Genomic DNA, 13449 nt, shown 5'->3' with positions numbered 1-13449 from the left:
GTTATTAAATATTTAGAAATTTAGATTATTGAAAATAATTTAACTTTGCCATACAAGCAATTAATTAAGTATTTCCATTAATAACACATGCATATATATTAAAACAATTGCAATTAAATTAATTGCACTTATTTTGTAAACTTTTTTACTCTGGGAAGATTTTAATATAAATCAATCATAATTAATAAACAATTTTTTTTTTTCGAATTGTTTATACTATAAATTAATACGGTGTTTCAACTTATATAAAATAAAAATCAATCATTTTTTTTTCGAATTATACTATAAATTTTGGTTTGGCAATATTAATGGAATATACAATTTTTTGTATACTTTTTTAGCCTGGGAGAATCTTAATATAATCATTTATAATAAACGTTTCTTTTTCGAATAGTTTATATTATAAATTATAATGGTGTTGGAACTTGAATAAAACATAAATTTGCTTAGCAAAAAAAAATTATAAATTTGCAAGGATGTGTTCCCATAAATTTTAACTATCGCTAGTTTAATATATTCCATAGCCGATATCCACTGTACTAGCCTTAGTCCATCTCTAAGGAAGGAATGAGCAAGTGGAGTCACGCAGTTTAGGTCATCTCCAACAAATGTCACAACATAAATAAAATAGCATTAAAATAGCAAATAAACGAAATGAATCGCTTTGCCTATGTGGAGGCCCGTCTGAGTCCGAACGAATCCTTTGTCAGCCGCGACAACAAGGTGAAAATATACGATGGTGACCAAAAGGTAAGGTTGTGAATCCCCGAAAAAAATAATCCAGTCCTAAGCCGCAGTTCCATGTTTCCAATAGACGGAGTTCGAAGAGGGCGAAATTGTGCTGACCACTCACCGACTGTTTTGGGGTCGTCCGGGGGAAATAGCCCGGGCCGCCATAACCCTCTGCCTGCCACTCAGCTATGTGATATCGCTCAGCGAGGAGACGACTGCCTCCAACTTCTTTGGCCGCAAAACCCGCATCATTATGCACCTGCGTCCGCCGGCGCCGGACAAAGGGCCCGGTCCGCTGGACACCAGCCGCGCGACGCACATCAAACTGTCGGGGAAAAATGGCCTTAGCATGGAGTTCCACAGTGCGCTGCGCGAGACTCTGAATGCCCGCGTCTGGGAGATTCTCCTGACCAGTGAGACCAACATCAGCAGTGGAGCGAACAGCCCAACCTCGGAGCCCGCCAACGATAGACTGGTTCGCATTCAAAAGCGAACTGGAATCGGTGGCATTGAGCGGCATCTGGAGGCGAAGGCCAAGGCCACGGACGAGAACATAGCCCTGGCCTTCCAGGATCTCAGTGTACTGATGGCCATGGCCAAGGACATGGTGGGAGTGTCCAAGACGATTAGCAGCAAGATACGCGAACAGAAGGGCGAGATATCCGACGACGAGACGGTGCGCTTCAAATCCTACCTCATGAGCCTGGGAATCGACGACCCCGTCACCCGGGACAACTTCACCAGCAATTCGGCTTACTTCAGCAGCTTGGCGCGACAGATCTGCGAGATGCTGCTAGATCCCATCGAGGTAAGAGTTTAGTTAGCAGGTTATCTGTTGTACTCATCCATTTTCTCACCGCCCAGGAGCAAGGCGGCATGATGTCCTTGGCCGACGTCTATTGCCGCGTGAACCGGGCCCGTGGACTGGAACTGCTGTCACCCGAGGATCTGCTGCACGCCTGCGAGCAGCTAAGTGGTCCCATCCGCCTGCGCAGCTTTCCCAGCGGCGCTCGGGTGCTGCAGCTGGAGTCCCATGATGATGACCTAATTGCCGTTGACACTTTGGAAAAGGTGCAGGTTGCCGAATCTCTGGCCGTGGAGGAACTGGCCAAGCAACTAGGAATCTCCCTTCTGCTGGCCAAGGAGCGATTACTGGTTGCTGAACGTCTGGGAAAGGTGTGTCGCGACGAGTCGGTTGAGGGACTCCGTTTCTACCCCAATCTACTGCTAAACCGGGACTAATTACACTGTGAATGTGCTTGTTACTAGATATGCTTAATAAACAATTACTATATTTTATTTAAAACCAAGCTCTTGACAAAAATCGTCTAATGGTGCCTTTCTTTCTTATTAAGATTAATAAAACAATTTTTATTGTCTATTAAACTTAACATTTTCGCAAAAGAAAAAGTAAATAAGTTGTTTTTGCTTAAAAGGTTATTAAACTAATTTTACCCTTGAAAAAATTAATTGTTTCTTTCACTTTTTATATTAAAAAAAAAAAAAAACTGAAATTGGCTTACTTAAAAAAATATTTCCCTTTATATTTCTTGATTTGTTGATGGTTTCTTATTTAACAAAAATAGATTAAAGACTCTGAGAAATAGCAAAAACCTTGTCATCTCTGTAAGAAAGTTTCTAAATTGTATTTTGTAAACAAATAAGCCTATTAAACCTTACTGAAATGCGAAAGGATTTTCATTTCTACATTAAACTAAACTCGATGCTGCCTAGTTGTAGCTCCTTGGAAATGAGAAGACTGATTTGATTTTATAATTCATTTCACACTTTATTGATTAACGGAGCATTTGCTTTGACTTTGTCGGCGCTTCATTATTTTATTTTGGTTTTGTCGTTATTTTTATTTTCGCTTAGTATTTCTCAAGAGTTTTCTTCGTAATCAGTTTAATGAAAAGTTTCTACAGTCAGGTATTTTGATAAGCAGTTATTGAATTGAAATTACACATTTATATTAATAGTGGTTTTCGTGTTTACATATATAAATATCTTATGCTGCTGCTTAGATTGCTCCGCATTACATTAATAAATCTTTGAATTACGTTTCAATAACCATTTGATCAGACCACACGTATATCGTTATCATGTATTTAACTTTCGTACTCAGGTTGGTTTTTGGCCAGTTCTTTAGCGTCGTCGCTTTGCTTGAGTAACAATTTGCCCACTTTCGTAATGCTTTCGCTTTCGCTATCGCTTTCTTTCAATCATTCATTCGGATTACGTAGTACCATGTTTCTTTTTCGTTTATTCTTCTTAAATCACATTTATTATTTAATATTAACATTGAGTAATTTATGCTTGAGTGTGTTGGGGGGGTACGGTAGGGAATACGGGTTGTAATGGTTGTTAGGTGAGGTTAATTTGTGTTTTGTTTTGTTTTCTTGCAGCTTTATGAAGAGGTTTAGTTTTTAGTGTTGTACAGCTGAATCAAACAATGCTAAACAATTACAGCAGAGTAGTAACATAAATAAAATCGTTACTTAAATAAATAATTTCCATCTACAAAAAACTGGCTTAGTTGAGAAACAAATTTGTTTAGTCAAAGCGTTACTTTTTACACATTACTCGACTCGACTCGACTCGTACTCGCACTTGCAACTTCCTTCACGCACATTCCTTCAGCTGCTCCTGCCTCTAGTTTCATTGTACATTGCGCTATTACAAATAAATTGTTTAAATAAGTGTTGACTTTTTGTGTATTTTGTTTTGCTTTTCGTTTTTAATAATTCTGCAATTGGAAGTACTAAATTGGTTGAGGCTACGAATTGTACATTACAAACTAAAATGTGTGTGTTTCTCTTCTTTTGTGAACTTAAGCTAAGCAATCGATTAAATAATTAGCAATAATAATTTTAATAGTACAATATGAATATTTGTAATTGCTAAAACGAACCCCTACTCCGGTTCACATGCTCTCGTAGCTAAACGTAATCGTAATCGTAACCGTAATCGTAATAATTAGAATTTCTTTACAATTAATTTACGTGTTCTCTTGATTTTTCCTCCTCATATTATTGCTTTCCTTTTGTTTTCGGCAACTCCCCTGATTTACAGCTTAAAATTAGCACGCTTAAAGAGCTAGTCTTAGGACATAACGAATTGGAGTTGTGAGCCAAATTGATAGGTGTTCTCGTGTGTACTTTAAATGGCGATCGGGCGCAGGACATATTGAAACAATTTCCATATATATATATATATATGTGTAATATATATATGTGTATATACAACTAGATAAATATTATTAAGACCTCTACACCTAATTCGTTTCTGCCAACGGGGGGCGGGGCGGGGTGACACAATTAACACAAGCGTGTCCAGGCTCCAGCTCCTAACTAGGTTGCACAACTATGAGCTGCCGTTGCCCATGCAATTCACACTTACGATTACACATCAAAACATATATAGTTATATGGGTATACAATGTACGATAGTAATGATAGTTAGGAGGTAACCATAAACTATAATATCAAGCAATACACAACGCGTAGCCTTCTACTTGTTCGCTCTAATGCTTCATCTCTCAGTCCTCTGGTTGTCAGCACATCCACACAATGCTCTACTTGGTTGCATCGGTGGTGGAGCGCCTTCGATTGACCGCAGCCTGTTGCTGCTGCTGCTGCTGTTGTTGTTGCTGCTGCTGCTGCTGTTGCTGCTGCTGCTTGGCCGCCGCCAGGGCCGTCAGTGTCCGTTGACTGATGGCCCCCGAGGCGGTGGCGGCCCGACCGGCGATCTGAATGTGCTGCAACTGTTGCTGCTGCTGCTGCGGCACTTGAACCTGCACTTGGCTTGGACTGGGCAGTGTCTGCGACGAGACCGTGGCGGTGCTCTGCTGGTTGAGTATTCGGTGTTGTTGCTGCAGCTGCTGTTGCTGCTGCTGCTGCTGCTGCACGGGAGCCTTCACCGTCTTTAGTTGCAGCTTCTGGCCAGACATCACAATGGGAGCGGAATTAAGGCTCGAGCTGCTGGTCACCACATTCGCGGCTGAAATTGGGTGTGCGTTATATAGAAGGGTCCAATAAAACGAATCTCATTCGCACTCACAGTTCACAGGAGTGGTGGCTATCTTGAGCGTGGAGCCACCTATCTGCCGCTGGGTGGCGATGAGCTGCCGGCTGGCCAATTGCTTGGTACCCACCACCTGGACGTTACGGGAGCGCGGCTGGATGGTGCCCAACAGCTGGATGGCCGCCGTGCTGCCGCCGCCGCCCGACTGCGCCTGGAGCGTTTGCTGCTGCTGCTGCTGCTGTTGCTGGACTGTCTGCTGGACTGTCTGCTGGGCGATACCTAGACCACCACCAACACTTGAGGTACGTATTGTTTGAGGATTTAGTTTCTGTACACCGGCACCGACTATTTGAGCTGCAAGCAGAGAGAGAGCAGAACGTGGGTGTGCGGGGAGATTTTTTTGGTTGTTGTTTTAGGTTGCAATGAGAAATGTCGAAGAGGTCAGAGGTCGGGGAGTACCGTACCACAGTACAGTACGAGTACGAGCAGTACGGCCGTGGTTATACAAAATGGACTCTCTAATCTCACACTGATGGCATTTCGGGTTAGGACACACAAAAGACACATAAATCGAATTGGATTGGATTGGATTGAATTGGATTGGATTAGTTTAGTTTTGTTGTATGAGGGATCGAAACGAGTTGTTAACGGGGTTCGTGTTGTTGTATGATATGTTGTAAACGAGAAACGAAACAGAAAACAGAAGAGAACAAAATTAAGCATGTTCAATCAAAAGAAAAGAGTTACGTATTAAATTAAATGTGGACCGAGTATATATTTAAATAAATATCGCATAAAAAAGCCAGATCCAGAGTCACATAATTATTCTTCGGCCAGGCCGAAACGTTCGAGTGGCGGCCACTGCACTAGATTCGCGTTCTCCATCTACTCACCAATGGGTAGGGTCAGCATGGTCGTGGTGGCGCCTGCTCCACCGCCTCCTCCCGCATTGCCACCACTGCCACTGCCACCCGTCGAGACTCCTCCGCCGGCGTTGTTCGTGATGACCACCGTCTGGTTGCCGGCTCCCGTCGGCGGCAGGCTCACAATGGTGCCCGTTGGCGGAGCATGTTGCTGCTGTGCCTGCTGATGCTGCTGCTGCTGCTGCTGGTGATGCGGCCCCGACTGCGTCTGCAGCGTTATGGTGTGTGGCAGTTGCTGTTGCTGGCTGGAGACCGGCACCGAGACCAGGACACTCCGCTGCTGGCCCTGCGCCGTGCCCGCCCCCGTCGCCGCATTCCCCGGCTGCTGCTGCTGCTGCAAACTGTTGCCGGAGAACTGCAGCGAAATGGGCTGCGTGAATCCGGGTATCTGAACCTGCACATTCTGCAGCCCGGCAAAGTTGGCCATGGCGCCCTGCAGCTGCGACAAATTGATGCCCTGCAGATTGAGGGTGGCGGTGGTCTGTTGTTGCTGCTGCTGCTGCTGTTGTTGCTGCTGCTGCTGCTGCTGGGGCGAGGCAGACGGCTGCGGATGCGGACTAGACATGGGCGAGTGTATCGATGAGGTGGCGGGCGAGTGAACGATGGTTTTGGTAATGAACTGCTGCGTGGGCGGTGGCTGTTGCGGCGACATGTGCGGCATGGAAACGGCGGACACGTTGGAGGTCACATTGCTGAGGCGCTCCAGCAGAGCTTGGTTCTGGTGCGTCTGCGACGACTGCGAATGGTCGGAGCCCGATGGCGAGGGCGTGGCCGCGTTGGTCAGCAGGGCGGAGAGGGCTCCTCCACCGCCGCCGCCGCCGCCACTCGAGGTGGACGCCAGATTGTTGGGCACCGCAAAGCCACTGGCATTCGAGGCGTTCGAATCACTGCCGGGAGATGGAGCCGCCATGCCCACCACAATCGCGTTGGCCGGCGCTGTGGTGCTATCCCTCCTCAGCGAACTCAGAATGCGCTGCTGCACTTGTTGTTGCTTTTGCTGACTCAGTCCTGCAAGAAAAACAATATGAAATGATTAATAAAATTAAATTTTTAAAGTAAGCTGTATTAAAATACAAATTTATAAATTAAATAAATAAAAATAAAATACAACTTCACTTCATATTAGATCAAATTGCCTAATAATCAGGACCCAGGAATATGTTGGTTGGTTGATTTAAAATTTGTTTATAAATAAGATATAGGAAATTATTAAGTTTCTTTGCAGTATCGTAAGACAATATAACAGTTATTTAACAATCACATCCTATTCTTTTAAGCAACACTTACAAACACAGGATGTTATACACATCTTCTTCCTTTTTTAAAGTAAGCTGTATTAAAATACAAATTTATAAATTAAATAAATAAAAATAAAATACAACTTCACTTCATATTAGATCAAATTGCCTAATAATCAGGACCCAGGAATATGTTGGTTGGTTGATTTAAAATTTGTTTATAAATAAGATATAGGAAATTATTAAGTTTCTTTGCAGTATCGTAAGACAATATAACAGTTATTTAACAATCACATCCTATTCTTTTAAGCAACACTTACAAACACAGGATGTTATACACATCTTCTTCCGTTTTTTATAACCAATTCAAAAACCACAGTATAACATTAATCTCTTGCAAATAATAATCAATAATATAGTAAAACATGAATAGCATTAGTGAAATTATTGGAAGCAAAACTCACCCGTTGGACTCTGGATCCAGGCTGCTGCTGCCGCAGCACTGTTGCCCGACGAGATCACTGTGTAACTGGTGGTGGGGTTCGTCATCACCGCCGGCGGCGAGGCCAACTGTGAGGCGAGTGCCGACATGGACACCCTCACCGTTTGGCTGCCGTCTCCCACCTGCTGGTGGTGCGCCTGGCCCGCTTGGTTGAGGTTGACGGCTATCAAATTTCCCGCGGAGTTTGTTCGAAACGTTGTCGTGGTGGTACCTCCACCGCCGATCTTGCGATTGGCGTTTAGCAAGTTTTGCAGCACCTCACTGGACTGCTGCTTCCGCTGGGTACTCACCAGCGTGGGCGTGCCACGGGTGGTCTGCACATAGGTAGCTGTGGCCGCATCCGCTGTGGCCGGGGTGACCTGTTGCTGGTGCTGCACAAGCGTCAGCGTCTGTGGTTGTTGCTGACCAGTGGAGGTGGTAAACGTTCCGCTGGCCACTGGTGTGCTGGTCATGGCAGCTGGAGCACTGTTGAGCAGGTTTAAAATTGATGCGTTGCTGGAGTTTTTGAGTGTTGTGGCGTTGGTGTTGCCTCCATTGTTGTTGTTGCTGCCGCCGGCCACTGCAACATTGTTGTTATTTGGCGTGTTCCCAGCTACAAGAGAATATGTTAGTGTTTAGTGTGACATAATTTAACATAAACCTTCTACGGGCGCTATGACACTTTCAAAATGTGACCTGAACTTACTTTGTTGTTGATGTTGTTGATGCTGCTGTTGCTGCTGTTGTTGCTGCTGCTGCTGCTGCTGTTGGTACTGGTTGGCAGAGTTCATAATGCTGTTGACTATGGCGTTTATTGCGGGATTCGGATGTATGGCCGTATTGTTGTTCATATTGTTATTATTGTTGTTGTTGTTACTAGTGGCAGTTTGCTGTTGTTGCTGTTGATGTTGCTTTTGCATGATTTGTTGCTGCTGAACTTTCAGCTGCGTTTGCTGTGGAATAGAGCACTATTTAAACACAAACTTTGAAAGCAAAATTGATCATGTTTAACCTACCAGAATTGGCACATTAGAGTTCAGCTGAGCACGCAACGCCGAATTGGCCCCCACCACCGATGCGCCCTTCACCTGCTGCTGCTGAATGGTGGCGGGCTGAATGGTTATGCCCGAGTGTTGCAGGGCCTGGGCCAGTTGTTGCGACTGCTGCTGCGGCTGCTGCTGTTGCACAAGGACCAGGGAACCATTGCTCAGGCTAACTTGATGAGTTGTTGTGGAGGAATTGCTGCCGGTGGCCAACTGCTGAAGATGAATGTGTTGTTGTGGCTGCTGCTGCTGCTGCTGTTGCTGTTGTTGCGGGACAATCTGCGTTGCAACTTGCTGCGGCGGTGCCTCGATTGTGTAGGTTTGCTGCTGCTGCTGCTGTTGCTGCGCCGGTTGCTGGCGAAAGTTTTGCTGTACATTAATAACATTACTTCCGGCCAAATTGAGAGTCTTTTGAGTTATTTGTTGTCGCGGCAGTGCCACATGATGCACTGTGGCGGATAGCTGCTGTTGCGCTTGTTGTTGTGGCTGCTGTTGCTGCGGTTGTTGTGGCAACTTTTGAGTCGGATTTGGCTGCTGCTGTTGCTGCTGCTGTTGCAACTGGGTCTCGAGGGTAGACTGTTGCTGTTGACCCATTCCTGCAAGAATAATAACATCAAATGATAAGAAGAAAAGTCAAATGTAGGTTTATAAAATAAGCTGCCTTAGAATTAAACTTAATAAAAATTAAATTGGACTATGTGCGAGCACATAAGTTGTATGTAACTTAGGTTTGGAATTACCCCAATGGCCAATTCCATAACTTATTTCTTATATTTGTATTTCTATTTTGCTTTGCTATATGATATTTGTTTTTTAACATAAAATACTACAAAATTATTTCTCGATTTTTAATCTATAAATTTGATTAAGGATCAAACATTCAAAAATTCTTATATTGTGATAATCTAAATCTTACAAAATACTCACCAATAATCTGCTGCGTTTGCTGTTGTCTCTCCTGCCGCTGCTGCTGTTGTTGCTGCTGCTGCTGTTGCTGCAACAGGATGCGCTGCTCGTTCGTCAGTCCCGTGTGGGTGACGATCGGCACATGCCCGGGTATCAAATGCGTGATTTTGACCGCCTTACGCCCCTCCTCGGTGAAGATCTCGCGGAACTGCTGAATGTATCGATTGGCATGCACCCGAGTGCCCAGCGCAAAGCGGCACGATTCGCCGTTGCGCTCGCCCTCGCGGTAATCGCGGTCGACGTACAGCTCGCCAAGGTACTCTGCGTCGGAGGGGCGCTGGAAGATGGACAGCTTGATGTGGTACAGCGCCCGCCGACCTTCGCTCGCCTCGCGCTCCGTCTCCAGCACGTACTCCTCGATGAGCTGCGGCTGGAAGTTGTGCCGGCAGTTGGGCTGGCAGCCCTCCTTGCACGCCTCGCTGAACTCGTTGAGGGGCTCGAAGGCCTTGGCATACTTCTCCACGCTGATCACGTGCTCGGGCACCTTCAGGTTGGCGGGATACTCCAGGGTGGGCGGACGAATGGGCCGGATGACCTCGTGCGGTCGCCGCGGCACCTTGGAGGTGAACGACGAGAGCATGGCCCCCACCAGCGGATTGTTGGTGGGCGCCGTGGCCGGTGTGGCGTTGCCGCCGCCACTGCTGCTCCCCGTCCGCGGTCGCTGGCGCAGGCGAGCCAGATAATCGCACAATTCCAGGCCATGGTGGTGGGTGAACTGGTCCAGCTTGCGCTTGCGATTGATGGCCGTCTGGGTGAACTTCTTCATCTGACGCCGCAGCTCGTGGGAGTTGAAGAGCTGGCGCTGGTGCTGGGCATTGATGGCCTGCCTCCCTATGCTGGGATCCGGCTCCAGGCACAGCGGCTCCGCCGTGGCCAACACCAGCTGGCTCTCCAGGGCGAGCTTGTCCTCGGCCGGCAGTTGGCCGCCCATTTGCTGCACTTCCGCGAAGAGGGTGGCGTTCGTCGGCCTCAGCAGGATGTGCTTCATATCACAGATATTCGTTGAGGTGGCAAATGTCTGGCGGAAGTCGCGGATCTGGGCGATCACGCAGCCCGCGTAGAAGACGCTCGGCTTGGCGTACACCCGTGTTCCCTCGCCGTCCGACAAACTGACCGTCTCGGCTCCGAGCAGATCCATCAGAAACTCCGGCAACATCTCCCGATCGATGCACTGCAGCAGCAGATCGTTTTCGTACGGCCACCGGAGCACCTCCACCAGCCCAAAGTCGTGCTTGGCCTGTCCCGTCTCCGCCTTGGCCGAGTGGCTCTCGTCCATTGTGGGCTTGGAGCGGTTCCGATGATTCCCAGGGCCTGCTCCCAATCCCGCAGCCTCCCCAGTGGCATCGTCTTTGTCGGTGGCGGACCATTCGTTCGTTTGCGGGTTTAGCAGCAGGTGCTCGTCATAGTGCAGGGCCAGCGAGTATCCCTTGTTGCCGGGATACAGGTTGACCACAATCGTGTTGAGCTTCTCTCGCTCCACCAGCCGCTCCAGGGTGAAGGAGCGGGTGCGTTGCTTTAGCTGAAATACATTATAATTGTAAGTCTGATGGCTTATTTTGAAGAATGTTTGGTTTGACCAGTTCAAGCAAGTGGCCCTTAAAATACCAATACTTTAAAGGGGGGAAAAACAAGATCGCGAGTGGTGAACAATTATAGAGCGGACAGACTAATTCAAAATTCATATGAAACCAAATACTAGTACTTATTTCAGTAGAAAAAATAATATATATATATAATATATCACTCATTGCATAATACTCTAAACGGCTCTTGCATATCATAGCTTGATCTAGTGATTTAAACAAAAGAGAATTTTATTGTTCCTAGTCATTATATTAGACAATGAGAAGTATTGGGTGGCATACCCAATAACTCTGAACTCTCCACATCCCCGTGATTAAGTTTTCAAACAAAGGTAATAAAAGGATCGTTAGTATTAAGAAGTTTACTAAAGTAGGATGGTAATACTTGTATTAGGTTTTCATCCCAGTTACGGGCCCGAAAAGCCAATACTTAAAAGTTATTTTCACAGAATCTTTTTGGTTATATGTTTACCATATTGGTGACTCTAAACTGGTAAACAATACTTCAGAACTGGCAGGTCTAATGAAATGAATGAAGTCTTTGTAACATAGGCATTTCTTTAGCATTAAGGAAAATCGTTATTAATTAATGTACAAAGAAGTGGGTCAAGATGCCTGAAGTATCTTGGATCAACTTAAATGCAGAGCTTTATTTAGAGGACTCGTTGTGTCCTACCACTCAGATAACTTAAAAAGTAACTTAAATCGGAATTTGCTGGGGATTATTTCGAATTTTCAACTTACCCCTGTCTCGGCAAAGTAGTTGAGGTCGTTGCTCAGCAGTTGTAGATACAGATCCTTGATTTTCTCGTGCAGATTGAAGAACTTGCTGGTGCTCGACTGGCAGACGGAGGAGGACGAGGAGGAGGAGGGCGGCTTGCTGTTGCTGTTGTTGGAGGCGGGTAAAGCTGAGCTGCGACTAGAGGAGCTGCACTCCTTGCTACTGCTGTTGTTGTTGTTGTTGGACTTCTGGCGTTTGTTGGGCGACGACGTGGGCGAGGCCAGGACATGGTGATTGTGCGTCTGGTGGAGGTGATGATGATGCAGGTGGTGGCCACCACCGCCGCTGCCGCCGCCGCCACTGGCCGTTGAGTTGGCGGATGGTGGCCGCTTGTCGGACTTCTTACTGGACGACACACTTGCCGCTCCCGTCGAGCTGTTGCTCAGACTGGAGTTGACGCCCGGCGGCGTGGAGAGCAGCAGATCGGGCACCACCGGCGAGGGCGACGTGATGGAGTTGAAGTTCGACAGCGTCGTGGTGGAGGATGAACACGAGGAGGGCGACGGAGCGATGGCCGTGGGCAGGCCACTGGGCGTGGCCGAGGTGGGCTCCGTGAGCAGGCCGCCCAGCGAGCCGCCAGTGCCCTCGGTGGGGGACTCGTCGTCATCGAAGATGCAGATGGGCGGCTGGGCAGGAATCTGGGGTATGGCCTGCAGCAGGCTGGTCTCCAAATACGACTTGCTGCTCGACGAGGCGAACTGCTGCTGCTGCTGCTGCTGGAGGACAGGATGCAGCTGCTGGTGGTACGTCTGCTGGGGCTGCAGTTGCGGCGAGGACGCGGCCTGGTACTGGACGAACTGCGTCTGGTGGACGCCCGAACCGTGGGCGAGGACCGCTAGTCCCTGGACATGGTCCGCGGTGCTGGAGCCCTTTAACTTCTTGAGCGTGTCATTTATGATAAACTAGAGGCGGGAGATTAAAACGCAAAAAGGTTAATCAGTTAAGTCCCATGGAAAACAGAGATCTTACGTCGGCTTCTTGGCATGAGGAGTCCAGGCTTTGCATGGTGCCAGCGGATTGCTAGGGGATTCCCGACGGAGGATGGCGCACCCAATTACCGACGACATCCAAGCGTCAGTTTGTCAGCAATCCTGGCCAGGATCGGCGGCATTTGTTATTGTGTGGCCGTGCGTTTTTATTTTCAGGACTGCAGACGCAGGGCTCCGTTGTTGTTGTCGTCGTCGTCTCCTACTTTCGCTGCTCTTGGCTGCTGCCCATCGGTTACTTTCGCCACACTCACTCGGCCGTGCCGCATCGGGATCGGGACTAGGGTATCCTTGCCCCGGCTGGACGTCGACGCACTGCTCCCGCGCACTGCGAGGATCGAACGGAAATTCTGCTCGTTTCTTCACTCTTTTTCCACTTCCACTGCTGCTGCTGCTGCTGCTTTGCGTGACATTTTCTCTCTGCGCCCCTCTGCCGTCGACCCTCTTTTTTGGCGCTGCTATTCCGTTAAAACGCAGGGCTGCTCGTTCTGCTGCGATTACGGGGCGAACGCTGGGCTGCTTCTTTAATAATACGCCGAGGATTGCTCGCTTTTAATTGTTTTAAAACTTTGTTTTATGCTTTTTTGCAATGTAAATGTACTGTACGATTCGTGCCGTGCGAATGCCAACAATCGTTATCGTTCGCTGTGAATGGCACAATCGCCGTTCCGATACTAGTTCATTGGGCTGTTT

General features: G+C 47.3%; 2 protein-coding genes across 3 annotated transcripts; one reads left to right on the top strand and one right to left on the bottom strand.

The window, feature by feature from the left end:
* The first annotated feature begins 560 nt into the window (after nucleotides 1-560).
* Nucleotides 561-2042, top strand: LOC108147002 (vacuolar protein-sorting-associated protein 36). The gene is made up of 3 exons (XM_017273266.2): nucleotides 561-750; nucleotides 815-1540; nucleotides 1597-2042. Exons 1-3 carry the CDS (start codon nucleotides 655-657, stop codon nucleotides 1972-1974), a joined length of 1200 nt encoding a protein of 399 aa, XP_017128755.1. The 5' UTR covers nucleotides 561-654; the 3' UTR covers nucleotides 1975-2042.
* Nucleotides 2043-3449: 1407 nt separating this feature from the next.
* Nucleotides 3450-13386, bottom strand: LOC108146835. 2 transcript variants are annotated; one of them, XM_017273032.2, is made up of 9 exons: nucleotides 12740-13386; nucleotides 11734-12672; nucleotides 9368-10925; nucleotides 8414-9036; nucleotides 8104-8350; nucleotides 7381-8010; nucleotides 5649-6686; nucleotides 4792-5109; nucleotides 3450-4731 (listed from the first exon to the last, which is right to left on the bottom strand). In XM_017273032.2, the coding sequence occupies exons 1-9, from the start codon at nucleotides 12773-12775 to the stop codon at nucleotides 4307-4309; spliced, it is 5814 nt and encodes a 1937-aa protein (XP_017128521.1). In that variant the 5' UTR covers nucleotides 12776-13386; the 3' UTR covers nucleotides 3450-4306. The 2 variants fall into 2 exon arrangements, with proteins under 2 accessions (XP_017128521.1, XP_017128522.1); XM_017273033.2 differs by lacking the exon at nucleotides 3450-4731 and having other exon boundaries at nucleotides 5074-5284.
* Nucleotides 13387-13449: the final 63 nt, after the last annotated feature.

Source organism: Drosophila elegans, unplaced genomic scaffold (genome assembly GCF_018152505.1).
Source record: "Drosophila elegans isolate 14027-0461.03 unplaced genomic scaffold, ASM1815250v1 contig_208, whole genome shotgun sequence".
NCBI lineage: Eukaryota > Metazoa > Arthropoda > Insecta > Diptera > Drosophilidae > Drosophila > Drosophila elegans.
The sequence above is the reverse complement of the archived record's forward strand: the minus strand, read 5'-3'. Positions and strand labels throughout refer to the sequence as shown.